We start from the raw sequence: 16194 nt of genomic DNA, 5'->3' as shown, positions 1-16194 counted from the left end.
TTCGTTTCGGTTTCGGTTCGACACCCTGCTATTTTCAACAATTAAAGAGTTCATTAATAATGTATGTATATATATATATATATATATATATATATATATATATGTTTTTTTAGGGGCGAAGCTGCTTAGGGACTATCCATGTCCGTATGTCTGTTCGCCGTCGGGTGCACGTGCTCCTGCTCGTGAGCTCACGCGCTCACGTGCTCACGAGCACGTGCTCCCGTGCTCGTGTAGGGCAAAAAACAACCGCATCTCCACGTGGTGAATGATGTTGATTGGGGCGATGCTCTGGTGGTGCTTGTCTGCGTAGACGGTGAGCCGCACCATGCCGAGCCTTTCCTTCGATTTCATCCATGTCAGAAAGAGAATGTGTGGTATGGAACGACGCATGTGAGCATTTGACCGCAGCGTGACATGGATGAAAACAATAAAAGGTTCGGCATGCTGCGGCTCAGCGTCTACGCAGACAAGCACCACCAGAGCTTCGCCCCAATCAACATCATTCACGACGTAAAGATGCGGTTGTTTTTTGATGGATTTGTTTTAGTACGTGTTTTATCTGGTCCTCTTTTTCGCGTGACCAAAGCTTCTGCCGCTTTACAGTGTCCACAAAGCCTCCCCCTGCGTCCTCCGATCGACGTTAAAGGGATACTGAACCGAAATTTCGAACTCACAAAACAAGGCTGGACAGATACGCCGGACGATGCAAAACCCAAGAACATCACTCATACAGCGATATCTCTAACGGATCGCCATATTATTAGAAAAGAAGCTCCCGACTGAACCCGGCCGACGAGGCCGACAAGGCAAGGGACGTCACGATTCTTATTCCCTCTCCTCCTCACTACGTCCCGTGTCGAGCTGGTGAACCGAAGCGAGGAGGAAAGAAGCGAGGCCGCTCCCCCTCATTCTCAAGTTCTCCCGGAGGACAGTGATGTCAGAGGCCTCGCTTGATCGCGCCCTTCTTTTCGAAAAGTGCAGCCATCCGTTTGAGATATAGATGTACGAGCAATGTTTCGGAGTTCGTAGAGCCCCGTTCAACGCTTCTAGAGTCTTATTTTGCGAAATTCAAATTTCGGTTCAGTATCCCTTTAACGAGCGACCGAGATGATCAACGAGGGACACGGGGGCGTCCGCGCGACCGCAACGCGACTACAGTCGAGATGGCGATTCAGTTCGGCGCGCTCCTGCCCGGCCTGGCCGAGAGCGGAAGCAATGCCCTGTAACCTTCTAGGAAACGACACCACGCGCAGAACAAGATTGAGAAAGACGCGAGGTTTGCCAAGAAGGAAGTCCGAAAGGGAAAAAAGGACATCGCGGGTGGCGAGGGCACTCTACAGGCTCGGCTGTGGCGGGATCGCGTGCTTCGCCCGGGTCTCGTGCTGGTGGGCTTTGTGGAAGGAAACGGAGGGGGGCTGCCCCAATTAATGATCGCTCCTCTTTTATCGCAGGGCTCGTCGAATCGGCGAGAAAGGGCGACATCACACGCCCCGGTGCAACCGTTGGAAAGGGTATATAAGAGCCGCAGTCACCACGAGGCAGCATCCAGTCCTTTTGCCAGCAGCGTTCCAGGACCACTGAGATACCAGAATCATGAGGAGTATGGTAAGCGACCGAGGAGACAGGCGCTATCGCCCCTCATCCTTACGGAGTGTATTGTAGCCGCAACTAAAACAGATCCGTCCAATTCGTAGCTATTCCGACGCTTCAGAAGTAACGTAAGGAACCCTAACAAATAGGGGCTGTGTGCAATCAGGTGCAGAGGGAGATTGGCTAGAGAACTTTGATAAAACACGAAGTTCGTATCAATAGGTTCAGAAATTTAGCTAAGTCCTTTAAATTAAGCCGGGAGGCACTTGAGCCACCTCGTGCTTCTTAGAAGTAGCGAGGCTTTTGCAGAATCAACTGCCGTCACACAGTGCGGGGTCTAGTAAGCGAATTGCTTTGTACAGCAGAAGATTGAACTAGAAGACTCCGTATTCTCCCCGTGAAGCACTCTTTGTCAGGAGCGTTGCTTGGGTTTTTTTTATACAGGACGATACACGCTATCGAGGGACATCAGACCTGACCTCTTTCTAAAAAAAAAATACAGAGGTGTGCAGTTGTTTTAAAGCTGACACATAAGTGTTGCATTACTGAATTCCCCAGCTGATATGTCTAGATCTAGTTAAACAACCAATGATATTGCACTTTGATAACAAGATCCTATACACCACAGTAGGCGGCTTTTTGACGACGGATGAAGTTATTTTACCGCGTCATTGCGGAATGCCCATGAATAATTATGATTTGGACACTAATGAAAACGTAATGTTCATTGTATTATCTGAAGAGTACAAAAATATATGTTTCATACTTCTTTATCTCAATGTTGAATACATTTTTTTCATTTACTGTAAACGACAAAATTTTTCTCGAGGGCCTAACTCTTGCCAAATACGAGACTTAAAAAAACAAAACAAAACAAAACAAAAAAAACATTGCAAAATATTGATCAGGAGTATGAACAAATCACCCAATAATAACGAAAACATTTCTTACCTCTCCCAGTTGCGAAATTTAGTGCCCTTAAAATATTTCGCGAACCCACACTTTGCCAAATTTGCGAAATATCGAGCCCCCAAAAAATAAAGCAAGTTACCAAATATGGAAGAGGGAAAAAGAAGGGATTATTATAAGAGGTACAGATTGTCAATTATATATTTGAAATGTTGTAAGTATCCATTGCCGCTTTAATGTGCTTGCGATATTTGCGCGATGCACAGTTATATCTTGGTGAAGTAATTGTGTTGTCTGTATATATAGAGAGCGGTAAGTTAGTGAGCCTCGGTGGCCGTATAATGTCTCCAATGTAAAAGAGAAATTTAGCCAGAGTAGAACCACTGCCAGCATGGGGCTTTTAACGAGCATCACGCAGTAATAATACGCAACCACTCGCCGGAACGGGGCTCTCTCATATCACAACGGGCGGGAGTAAGAATTGCGCTCAGGATCCCTGGGTTCTGCAGCGTGAGCTTTCGCTCCTCGTGCTCCTAGCTGGGGTGAGTTCACAAACCCGTCACCAATTCCTCCGATATTTATATGAGGTATACAGCGTGAAGCAATGTATTCGATGACTGGTTGAAAGGTTGTATCGAGCTAATATTTTGTACAGGCTTGGCCAAAGAACGTTCATTAATGTTATAAAAATTTCACTGAACTAACTTACCTGATAACGAAATGAACAATCAATAACTTAAAATTCCTAACTACGGCGTCCGTCTGTTAAAAAAAGCGTCTGATTTTTGCAACAGCCGATAGATGGAGGTAGTGCTGCCCGCATCGACAGGTGGGAGTCGCCTGCGAAGGCGCAGAGTACCGTCTTTTTCCGTTTCAGGTTGGGGACAGTACTGATATCGCTGGCTTGTTTCAGAGGTTCCCCTCCTCGTTCAGACGCCTCACCCAGCGTAGAATGGTAGGGGAGATCGGAGGTCGCCATCAATACTCCGCCCGAAAATTGCGGCAGACCACTTTTGTCCTCTGGCACTCCCCGAACCGAAGCAAACTTCACTCGCTCTATGGGAGCTAAGCGCAGTATGAAGATGACTTGCACAACAAAACAGCACGAATACAGGTTGCAGACAAGAAAAGAGACGCGGTGACTACCAGAGAGTGCAAAACAAATGACGAAATGTGGCCGAAAATTATTGTTGAAAAAATGAGGCAACACATCTGTTTTCTTGTTTTCGTATTATCTTCATTGTTATATGTTTTATTTGTAGAAAAAGATAATCACGCACCGATAATTCGCGAAGAAACAGCGCATCGCTTCTGGCTCAAAGGAAGCGCCCGCCATGGCCGCCTGCGAACTCACACTTTCGCAACAGCCAAGTTTGCGAAAATTCGACAGTTTTCTTTTTTTGGCAGACCTTTTGAGTTTTTTATTTCTATCTTTTTACACAGGTAAGTTCGTTCAGTTATATTTTTATAACCTAAGTCAACATTCTATTTGCCACTTCTGTACAAAATCTTCAGAAACGAATTTATATAGCCCCTTCAGACAGCCATAAATCCCTTTGCTTCTCGCTGCATATCAGTCTTGCACGCGTACAGAGGATTTTGTGTACGCACGTACGCTATATTTTTACTTTGGCTGTATCGCCAGTAGTCGTTTTCCTGCTATAGACCACACCACTTAACTTACAACGAAAACACGCATAAGTGCTGAATCGTTTGTGGGCAAACGTTGGTGCAAACGGTTCCTTCTAACAAAAGTAATACGTAAAATCTGGCTCTTTTAATTACGAAATTCATACCTCGAAGTGAAAAAAAAAAAAAGAAGTTGTGGCGGGCTATTTTTGTATATCATGGACCAAGTCTACAGATGATGGTAGCATATTCCTCACGCTTTTAAACCCCCTTATTTGTTAAATTAAATCTCGACATGGTGAATAACTACTTCCGAGATAGAAACTTGTAAAATTGACATCAACATCAACCTAGAAAAGCAACGCATTTTCTTTTACCGTTAAATCTGTTTTTTTTTTCTTTCGATATTTAAGTAAATTCTTAGCACTTCTGAGTAGACCCAGCATGTACAGTGTTAGACAATGCATTCAGAACATCAATCATTATCTCTTCCTTTAACGTATTCTGCTGATTAGACGGAAAATCGCTATAATGCACCAGTTGACACGCAGTAACTTTGGCAAAAAAGTATCCATCTCTTTCATCAAAAACTTCACGAACATGATACCGATTGTGCTTTTCATTTTATGAGCCGATCGACGGAACAGGAACGACTGTTCTTACTCAACGACTCCAAAATAAAAGTTAAAAAAAAGAAAACGCCTTGCACGCTTTGGCGGCTCCGAGGCAAAGCGCCGGCCTACGGATCTCCAGCTGGCGGGTTCAAAACCCGGCCGAGGTGCACGCAATATGGCGGAGGCATATTGCGGAGAACGCGCCGTGTAACCGAGTTTTCGGTTGCACGTTGGAAGATCTCCGGGCAGTCAAAATGAATCCCCAGTCCTCCGCTGGGGCGTGCCAGGTGCCCTTCGTTGGTTTGGCGTGGAATTCCCAAAAGCTAAATTGGACTTCCCGCGTATTGCGGTGCAGCATACAATCAGGGACATCTAAAGTCTAGGCTGCTCTGAACGGTGTACAATTTCCGAATAATATTTATTCCGCCTTTCCCGTCGCATCTAGTTCGTTCTGGCCACCATTTTCGCGGCCTTGGCAGCTGCTAGCGCCGGCTACCTGGGCGGATACGGAGGCGGTGGCTACGGCGGAGGAGGCTACGGTGGCGGCGGCTACGGCGGAGGAGGCTACGGCGGTTATGGCGGCGGTGGGTATGGTGGCCACGGCGGCTACGGCGGAGGCGGCTACGGCGGTGGATATGGAGGCGGCGGATACGGCGGACACGGAGGATACGGCGGAGGAGGATACGGCGGAGGAGGATACGGCGGAGGAGGATACGGAGGAGGCGGCTACGGAGGTGGCGGCTATGGCGGTCACGGCTGGTGGTAGAGCGAGGCAGTCGATCCGCCATTCATCTTGTAGACCCCATCTTCAGAAACCATGTTTTTTGTAAATAAACTTTTCAAACGACAACCTTGGTCAAAGCGTTGACATCAGACACAAACAAGTCAAAGACCGTAAACACGGATAGGCAGAGGGATAACATTCCCAGAAGCATATATGCGCGTATACTCGATGCGCTCGGAACGCCGATCTTTGGTTTTGCCCCAGTTTGTTTGACCACGACAGCTTAACAAAGGCAGGGCTAGTCCCTATGCATGTCATTATACTCCGCAGTCAATGAGATTGAGTAAGTAGCAGATAAAAACGTCAAAGAACCAATCATGTAGCAAGAAGCGATAAGATAATAAACCAAACCCTGCATTTCTTGAGATGTCGGCGGCTATCAGAAGGGGGGTCGTATGTTGTTCCCCGATGGTCGTGCCCTTTCAGTGGAGAGATCGGGCGGACACCTTCCTGCCGCCAAGACTGCATGCACATTGGGGACGTACATCTCGGCGTTCATATCGACTAGAGGAACGAACAAAAGCACCGAATGATGTTGACAGGGTATCGCCATCGACGGTGAAAAGTAAAACACTAAAAGTATACTAATTTTTGTACATTTATGGAGCACTTTGCGCAGTATACTTAATATATTAGTTTACGAATCGTATATCAATTATGCACAATTAGTATGCGCGCTTTAGTTGCCAGAATGGGTCGACGCGTGGACCGCGCACTCTAAGAAGTGCCTGCACGTTTACTTACCCGCAAAACACTGTAAGAGCCACTCTCTGCGATGTACAAAATCACCTCATCGAATGATGAGGCAGAAGATCTGTTTAGACCTCAAAAGTAAGTCTACGCGGTGGCATTACGCAATGCAAGCATGACGCTGTGTATCGCGTAATGCCACAGCGCAGACTTCATTTTTAGGTCTAAACGGATGTTCCGCCTCATGATTAGTTTGAACTGATTTCGTAGATAGCAGAGATTGGATCTTTGAGGGTTTTGCGGGGAAGTAGACGAGCCGGTATTTATTAGAGGGCACCACCAAAATGCGAGGCTCACTAAGAGTAAACTAAATGTATATTTCAATTACTGAAAGTATAATAAAATTAACTGAATATATATATATATATATATAAAGGTTTTTTTTTTTATTCTTACACATTTGTTTAAAAAAACCGTGAAAGCTACAATAATGCGGTTTGTGCAGGTGGGTTATACGGCCAGGCGGACATGATGTGGGTGGCTAATCTTTGCGATAAGTCGGCTAATTAATTAAAATTAGTTGATTAACTTTTTAATAACTTAAAATAAACATATGGTTTCAATTAGAAAATTGCTGAGCATCATCGAAAACCCCTAAATCGGCTATTTTTAGCAGGATATAACGCCGGGGCAGCATTTTACGGCGTTCTGCAAAACGCTCTATTTGGACGCATTTCTAGATTTCGGTTTCTTATCGGAGCGCATCTACGCTCCCGCGATCCTGCTCCCCGGTGGTCGCGACGCGAAACCACTTCCTCGCCTCCCTCGTAGAATGGAGGGAAGTAGGGCGCACGTGTGTTGCGCGTCTCAGCCACTGGGGAGTAGGACCGCGGGCGCGGTGATGCGCTCCGATAAGAAACCGAAATCTAGAAATGCGTCCAAATGGCACGCTTTGACAGAACGCCGTAAAATGCTTCTCCGGTGTTATATCTTTCCAAAAATAGTTGATTTAGTGGTTTTCGACGATGCTTTACAAGTTTCTAATTGAAACTATATGTCTATTTCCAGTAATTAAAAAGTTAATTAACGAATTTTAATTAATTAGCCGACTTATCGCAAAGATTAGCCACCCACCTACTGCCCGCCTGGCCGTATAACCCACCTGCACAAACCGCATTAGTGTAGCTTTCACGTTTTTTTTAAACAAATGTGGAAGAATAAGAAAAAACACCCTGTATATATATATATATATATATATATATATATATATATATACATACAAAATCAGTAAATTGTTTAAGCATTGCTTTTCACCAAGGGCAGACCGTACGTATGCAGGAGCTTCTGAGATGAACAAATAAGAAACAGTCCTAAAAAAGGCAGATTGGATATAGATCTTTTTGAACTGTAAAGCGCCGTATTTGCCGTGCTTAAAGAAACACTAATATGAGAAAAAAAAATATATATATTTAAAAAAAGTAATAGGTAGGACACGCGTTAAAACAAATTAACACGAAAAATAATTTTTTTTAGTCATATATACGCCGCTAGACAAAATTTAGGTGCTAAAGATAGAGGTCGCAGCCCGCTAAGCCCCGCCCCGTGCTTACACCGTGCTTACATCTCTCATTGGCTGGAAAGATGATTGACGTGTGAAAGGTTGGTTGTAGAATTGTATCTCGGTGCCGTAATATTATTTTAATCTACAACGTTTTTACGTTTGAGAAACAAATTTCTAGATAGAGACATTATCGTCTTCAAAAGTATTCCCAGATTGCTTTTTCCGGTTTTGTTTGAAACGATAACAAACGTGGGCTGCCGGCGTGTTATAGAGCGTCCAACGAGGTATGCTCTTTGAGCTCGTCAAATCCTATAAGTGCGAGTCGTTTTGAGTTCACAGAGGTGTTTCGAGGAAGACATCATCAACCGACGTAGTTTGCAGCAAACAACTATAGCAGTTACGCGTATTCGGAAGCGCTGTGCGAACGCTTGTTCTCGTAGCGGGACTGGCCTCAGCCTTGCGTCCAACAACAACTATTTTGCACGATAGGATTTGATTTCTTCGTTTGCGCGTCTTGATGCTGAATAAAGATGATAGTTCCCGTAAAAGCCTTCCCGCTGCTTTGTCAATTGTGCAACCAACATGATTGCGACCATGGTTTCGACATCCGACAAGGTACCTACGCAGGTAAGAATTTGCGAGCCACTTGGCTGGACGCGATCGGACGTTTGCCTCGCGTCTAATTTGTCCAGGTATCTTTCCGTCATTTTGCTTCGGGAGACACTTAACTCTCAAATTTTGAGAAGTGCCCCTGGCTTGCTAAAGCGAATAGTCTTAGGTCGTGTTTTAATTCGTCTTCATGACGACGCTGACCCACCTTGCTCGCGGACGCTATGCAAGAAAACAACAAGAGAAGAAAAGCTAAAGGGACTGCATATTAATTATGTTGATTGTTTTAGTCCTCACGGTCGCTTTTTACTAGATATTGACAGCCGCTGACAGACGCTCGTATTAAAGCGTGGCTCGTGCATGATAGAACGCTAGTACGCCGCTTTCCTGGACGAGTCTTATGAGCGTTGCAGACGACGATAGACGGTGGTGGAATCGCACACGATGCCGGAGGCTGCCGGCCGTCTACTCGCACGACCAGCACGCGGTGTCAGACGCTAGACTAGACGCACCGGACGTTGCGAAAGGGGGACACTAGGCTTGTTAGCGTGTTCGGACGAGCATCCAAGCCAATCCGGTAGGAATGGGCGGGGCCACCGATCTGTGGGCGGGGCTTAGAGCGGGCCGTGACCCCCACCTAAATTTTGTTAAGAACCTAATATTTCGCTAACATTTCTTTATTATTTTTTTTTGTGGAAAATTGTTTAAAACAAGACGTGTCCCATCTATGCCTTTAAGAAAGCTTTAATTTATCTAATTGTCTTTTTTACGTATGGGTGCACTTCAGAGCAATATTTCAACTTAAAACTTCGTGCACGACGGTAAAAAGTCCCGAAAATGAGTTTTAAACATTTTGCGGTCAATCGGCGAACTTTTTTATGTTTAAACATGGCTGTACAATTACGAAACCACTGTACGTAATTGTACAGCTGAAAGTTGTGCAACTGAAAGCTAGTTGCAAAAGGTTAAAATTAGAGTCAATGCATTAACGTTTTTGTTATAAAATAATTTATAAATTTTAAATATTTACGTGGTCTGACAGGAAAAGCATATTTAGGGATTTAAAACAGGTTGAGCTGTTTTCGATCATGCGCATCCAAATTTTCGTCAGAGTTTTCTGAGTTCTCCAATTTTGAGAGTTCGGCAACACCTGCTTCTGTATATTTTTGTCATCACTTAATCGCCCAGGCTCCTCGTCTGATGGTATGCTTTAAAAGGAAAGCTGATCCGGTTTCGAATTTGATTAAAAACACTTGATTTGTTTTAATCCGACTCCCATCATTGCGAATAACGCAAAACAGTATGATGTTTCATGCCTGCATTACCTAGAAAGACGCCTTTGAAGTTGCATTGCAAGAACAGTAAAATGAGAAGGGGGAAACATGACGTGACGAAAGGTTCCTCGCTCGTGCGCCTCGACTCGCAGAGCCAGCGTCGTACATCGTCCATACTGAGCTAGTTGGTGGATTCATGCTCCTGAAAGATGCCAGCTGAAGGTACCAAGATACACGAAGAGAGAGATAGAGAGAGAGAAAAAAAAGGACAAACACACTGCTGGACTAGCAACCATTTACGGAAGATCTTTTTTCACACCCGTCAGTTTTATATTCCGGAACAAATGGCTGGTGGAAGAAGTTTATCTTCAGTAATTGGTTGCTAATCCAGCAGTTACGAGCATCTTTATACGGAAGATGTAGGCACCTCAGCGAATCTGAGGAGCTTAACGCGAAGCGGAGACAAAACGAGGAAAGGATTCCCAGTTGATAGTTGAGCGACAGATACAATTAGATTCGCGCCTGCTCATTTTATGACATCACGGCTCGACCAACCAATGAGATTCGGCGGCGGCGAGCGGTTGCATATTTTCCGATTGCTTTTTACGATTAGTGTTGTTTTGTGAACAAATGTTGGTGATATTTAGATTCTCCAGGAAAAACTACGCCAAAAAGAAACATTAACTTATTTAAAAAAAGAATATCAGCCTTTTGTTTTTGTCTTTGTTTTAATACCGATGTCAGAAATTATCTGTGGCAAAAGAAGACTCTTCATGCCATTTCCATCCTATAGACACAGCTATCAAAGCTGCGACTTTCATAACTTTTTGGTACAATAAAGCAGGTTTACCTTATTTGCCAAAAATACAGGTGAGCCATCCGATTCCACATGTTTATAAGCACATCAGTTTAATCATTTCGGATTGTGAAGTTTACAATCGCTGTGCAGTGGTTTCAGTAATGCACCGCTATCATTTTTTGTCAGTCATCAGCTTATAAACGATGATCGCTATTAATAAAAGTTCTTTACTTCGTCTTGGAAGATCTTAGATAAATGTGCACACGCATTTTGTTTTAGATTTATGGCACAAGTTTTATAACTATGAAGTGCTGATCATAACATGCTTAAAGCGCATGCTCAACAGCATACGTCCAGCGCACTAGGTGCATTTTTAGAAAAACAAACTTAAATATTGTTATTTTTTACGGAGAGAGGGCGCTATCAATCTGCAAAGCGGGGTGGTTCCGGATTGCCCGTTGCACTGTTATACCTCCTTTCTTTGTGTGTGTGTGTGGTGTCATTTTAAAGCTACCATACTATAAAGCTTTAATTAAGAAAGGATAGAACCTCAGTCGGGGACAAAAAAAAAAGAGTTAAATAAGCGGAACAATATCGAAGCCGCGACGAACATAAATAGAGGCGTTACGGCACTCAAATACGTTCTGAAGAAGTAAGCGGGATGGGAGCTGATCAACATAAAGCAGCCAAATTAAACTTAAACTCAATCATTAAGTTGGTCGAAACTGCCAGGAAGAGCTCAAAGAAGAATCCTGCCGGAAGCCTAGTAGTGGCAGCTCACGCGTCTTGGAGGTGCAAAGTCTCCTTGCAAAAAGTTCGCGGGTGCCCTCTGGGGGCACCCGCGAGGTTCCTTTTAAAACTGCAATGCAAGGGCAGGTGAATATTCATTGGTTAGAAATCAGGCACCATGCGAAAGGCTGCCATAAAGTTTGTTTTATTGTTTGTAAACAATAATTAGATAATATCGCAGTTACTTGCGTTGGGGGCAAGCTTACATCTCCGTAGTCTCAATCAACACGTTCCAACGGTTCCTAACGCAATGCAAAGATGATTTTCACACGATGGAAGCCGCCGCCCGGTGGATTACACGATTGCTCATGCCTATGCAAAGAGAACACCGGAAGGAGTCTGCAACAGGAATGTTGCAGAGTTCCCAAGCTCACCGTGACCACTGTTTGAACTCTCTGACCATAGTTTGAATTGTCTGACCACCGTGGATGAGTGTTGGGTGTAACCAGTGTTGTAGGCGATACAGAAAAAAAGTAACAAATACGTTACTTGTTACGTGCAAATGGAACGCGTTACCGTTACTGCTACAGATAAAAAGTAACACTCGTTACTTTTGCGTTAAATATTTCGTTATGAAACAACACGTTTTACTGTTTTGATGCTATATATATATACAGGTATTGATAAGCGCCATATTTCAAGAAACTTTATGTTCATGCAGAAACTGAACATAATTGCCTTATCAATTTTGCGGTTTTACCTAAATGCTCACCAAGAATATGCACAAAAGAAAACGTAAAAAACAAACAAAAACAGTCCCCTGCCAGACGTAGGAAAAAAAGTTAGGTGTAATTGTTTTAAGTTTTGGGAAGAAACAAATAACGAGTTACGTGAGCATGTTACCCGTTACTCGAAACTGTAACGTAAGTACGTTACCCGTTACTGTTTTGAAAGTGGTAACGAGTGCGTTATGCGTTGCCAAAAAACAAAAATAGACTCGTTATCGGTAATGGCGTTACTCGTGAAGCGTTACCGCCATTACTGGGTGCAACGGTGCGACTGCAAAACGAAAGAATAATGCAAACAATGAAATCGCGCTTATTCACCCCCTCCAAAAAAGGCGAAGACGCAGCCGTCATCGAGGAAGGTCATCATGAGCGTTTCTAGGTCTGCCAAGGTGTTCTTCTGGCAGATTATGCCTGTAACGACTAAAAAGTCGCAGGGAAATATCACCGCGATCTCCTGACGAGGTTGCGGGAGGCCATCGAGCGTTGTGGAAATCTGTCCAAGGGAGTGCGTTTGCTTCACCATAAGACATCGGCTCATGCTGCTCACCAGACGGTGACATACGCAGCTGCATCCAGCCGCACTGACACAGCTCATACATCAAACAAAAGACGCGGTGTTTTCTACGGATATTATGAAAAAATTGTTTGCGTAGATGCCTTACGCCTGTTCTAAGCTTTATGCATATGTATGCGTCGTACATGTCTGCTGAATTCGGTGGTATGGTGTCTATCTATGGTTTTTACCAATTTGTTCGGGAACCACATAGAGGCGAAAACATATAAGATCTGCTCCTGTGAAATAGTGGAACTTCTCATGATGTGGCTGTCTTTCCAGGAATTAGCAGCCACAACATGGTCACTGCTATACTTCGTTTCACCTTATGTCCGAGCGCGGACGATGTTATGAGCCGAAGGGCCAATCAAACAGCGCAAAACGCGCAACGTCATGGTCTGCTCTCTGCGCGTGATAAGACTAGCCGGCGGAGGAGCACGCACAGAGAGACGCGAATACCGGCTGGTCCTATCAACTGCAGCGAGCGCGCCATGACGTTGCGCTTTTTGCGCTGCTTGATTGGCCCTTCGGCTCATAATATCGGCCGCGCTCGGACCTCAGCTGAAACGAAGTATAGTTTAATGCGCCCTCAGCTTTTCGGTGATCGAGAAAAAGATAGAGAAGTGTTTATGGACGATGACGGATATTTTGAAGCCACAGAAAATGACTTAACTGAATGCTTGAATCATCTTGAGCCACTTGCTTTGGGAAGCAGTGTAGCTGCTACGTGTGACATTAAAAAATTGTGTATTAGAACTAACTGATAAATACGTTCCGGCAAACCTTCTACGTACGAAAGCAGAGACGCATAAGCCACGGACAACAACTTCCGTTAAACGGCTTATAAAAAAAAAACGCAGAGGTGGTTATCGGAAATATAAATTGAATCCATGGGATTCTGCATCTGGGAAAACACGAAAAACTGAATGAAACGCGGAAGGAATTCATTAGCACGGCGAAACGCGAGTATTTAGCAAAACTGTCGGATAGCATGCGACTAAATAGCAAAGATTTCTGGAAATAACAACAAGGGACGCGTAAGGACGACATGAGAATTCCAAATATGTTATGCCTTAATAAAGTAATTGAGGAAAGTGACAAAACATCTAACTATTTTAATCAACATTTTCAGTTTCTTTTTGCCCCCTAAACTCAGAAAAAGTTCCCCTCTCAACGAAAATATAATTAATCAGATGTCACCCGCGGTCATCAGTGTTAAAAGCAGAAAGAAATGCCTAGATGATCTTGATATTAAGAAGACGACAGGCCCCGGTGGTTTGTCAGATAATTTTTTAAAGTAGTTCTCGTGGATTGTGTCCTGCAAACTTTATATCTTTTTTTTTTTTGTGAATCTTTAGAAGGGAATGCGTTGCCAAATTAATGGAAAATGGCGCATGTAGTGCCAGTTGGCAAGCACGGGTCAAAACAGAGTGTAGAGAATTATCGCCCCATTTCATCGAGCTGTGTATGCTGCAAGATTTTAGAACATACTATGAATAGCTGCGTTGTTGAACATCCCGATATTCTGGCGATGACTGGGAGTTAGAGTTGAGGCGTCTGCACAATGGCGGGGTTACGTTCGAACTGGCCACCGCAGGCTCGTGACCACTGAGGCTCCACGGTACCTGCGACAGCCCGCATTCCTCTTCCTCGTGGCATTAGCCCGGGGAAAAGTCTAGGTCGCCTCGACCGAAAAGTTCGGCTGCTGGAGAAGAATGAACTAGGATGCGAAGGTGTGAAGGGCTATGGCTTCATGCAAGTAACGTGAACGATGTCTGTTGACGCTCGACGGCGGTCAAACATGGGCTACAGAAGTTCGACTTTTTACATGACGTCGGAGATTCGGGAGGCTATTCTGTAGGGGTCCACATAGCGATAAAGCATGCTTGGTTGCTTGGCCTGGCTGTCTAGCTGGGACACAAATCCAAGCCAAATCGGCCAGAAAATAAGTGATTATTTTTCTCCTCCTCAGAATGGTTTCTGGAAGGGTCACTCACGCGCTACACAGCATGTCGAACTTTATCCTGGTTTAGTTTTAACTGCTTAAAAAAAAAAGTGAACGCACGCTATTTTTTTATTTTTTCATTATTGCAAAGCTTTCGACAGCGTGTCTCACCCGTTGTTGTTACACAAACTGAGGTCCATAAATCTTGACGAAAACGTATGCTGATAGATTGAAAATGATCTTGTTAGAAGACAGCAGCGTGTCATCATTAACGGTGCAAAGTCTGATTTTATTGATGTTACGTCTCGTGTGCCGCAAGGGTCAGTACTGGGACCTCTTTGATTTCTTGTATTTATCACTGGCATTGAACATTATCTCCTCCTGAAGGCTGTTCGCGGACAACTGTGTATTCTATAAAAGAGTAGATAGTACTCGTGATGTTGCTGTGTTACAATCATACCTAGACATATTATCGAAATAATTTAAAACTCGGGAGTTGAATTTGAATACTGAAAAGTGAGTGCGAGAGACTTTTGTGACGAAACGCAATCCTTCTCCATAATACTATTTTATTACCTAAGACTTCAAAAGAATTAAGGCAAACTGATTATTTTCGTTGGGTTAGACTTTCAATTGAGTATGCGTGTCTTCTGTGGGATCCGCATTAGAAGTGACTTCTAAAAAATGTCAGAACTCGAAAACCGTTTAGCAAGATTTGTATCGGGTGATAATAGAAATGGAAGTACATATGCATATGTACCTATGGTATGCATATGTGCATATGCATATGTACATATGGTACATATGCACGTGTGTATTTGTACCTTCACAACTATAACCCCCCCCCCCCCCCCCCCCTGCAATAATGTCTTCGGGCGCTGCGGGGTAACCAGAAATAAATAAATAAATAAATAAAAAAAAACAGAGATGAAACATTTAATTGTATGCTACCCTTTATTCTTAAGACAGTAAAAATTTCGACTGAGGGTTTTATCCGTCGTGTTTAATAATTTGACCGAAATTGACAAAAGTCATTTGAGCGAAATTGACGAACCTGCGTCTCAAGTCGGATAAACCATTCGAGGAAGCTAAAAAAATGATTTTGTCGTATAGATTATAAAAAAAAAAAAAAAAAAAAAAAAACAAGAAAAGCATCCCTTTTTTTATTAAACAATTCCTGAGTGAAACGAGTTGCTTGAAGCCTAATATATTGATAATGAAATGGGATAATTTTTATCGGTCGGTGGTCCCGATTTTCATATTTTCCCTTTACGTGCATTTCCTATATATTTTTTGACAGCCTTTGACAGGGTATCGGGGACTGCCGTATTGTTGTGTGTTTTGTACTCTGCGGGAAATCTTTACCTGCTCTAATACTTCGGCGCGGTTAGTCTTTTTTTTTTTGTAAATAAATAAAAATGGACCAAAATCGCTGCCGCCGCCACGCTAATTTTCGAAGAGATCCGTGAGCATTTCGCGCAGCAGCTATGTACGCTATGTAAAACTGGCTAGGAGATTTATAGATGATAACTTGCGATATACTGCGTCGGCGTCATGTTTACTGAAACAATCCAACATCCAGCCATTGGAGGTTAGGGCGAAAATAAACAGACTGATAAACTTACACTGCTTTATTAATGGAATCTTTAATGTCAATAGTGACCCTTACGAAAATGGCAGATCTGGACTTAACATAAAAAAATATATATATGGCTATATA

At 43.6% G+C, this 16194-nt stretch overlaps 1 protein-coding gene across 1 annotated transcript in view; it reads left to right on the top strand.

The window, feature by feature from the left end:
* LOC115308316 (glycine-rich cell wall structural protein) overlaps window positions 1–5592 on the top strand; it is a 67239-nt gene extending 61647 nt beyond the window's left edge. Inside the window, exons 2-3 of the mRNA XM_029966185.3 lie at window positions 1452–1605; window positions 5188–5592. Coding sequence (XP_029822045.1) covers window positions 1594–1605; window positions 5188–5508 — 333 coding nt within the window. The 5' untranslated portion in view covers window positions 1452–1593 and the 3' untranslated portion in view covers window positions 5509–5592. The remainder of the gene's footprint in view (window positions 1–1451; window positions 1606–5187) is intronic.
* The last annotated feature ends 10602 nt before the right edge of the window (window positions 5593–16194 follow it).

Source organism: Ixodes scapularis, unplaced genomic scaffold, assembly GCF_016920785.2.
Source record: "Ixodes scapularis isolate PalLabHiFi unplaced genomic scaffold, ASM1692078v2 PGA_scaffold0__279_contigs__length_252992795, whole genome shotgun sequence".
NCBI lineage: Eukaryota > Metazoa > Arthropoda > Arachnida > Ixodida > Ixodidae > Ixodes > Ixodes scapularis.
This window is presented reverse-complemented; position numbering and strand designations above follow the sequence as displayed.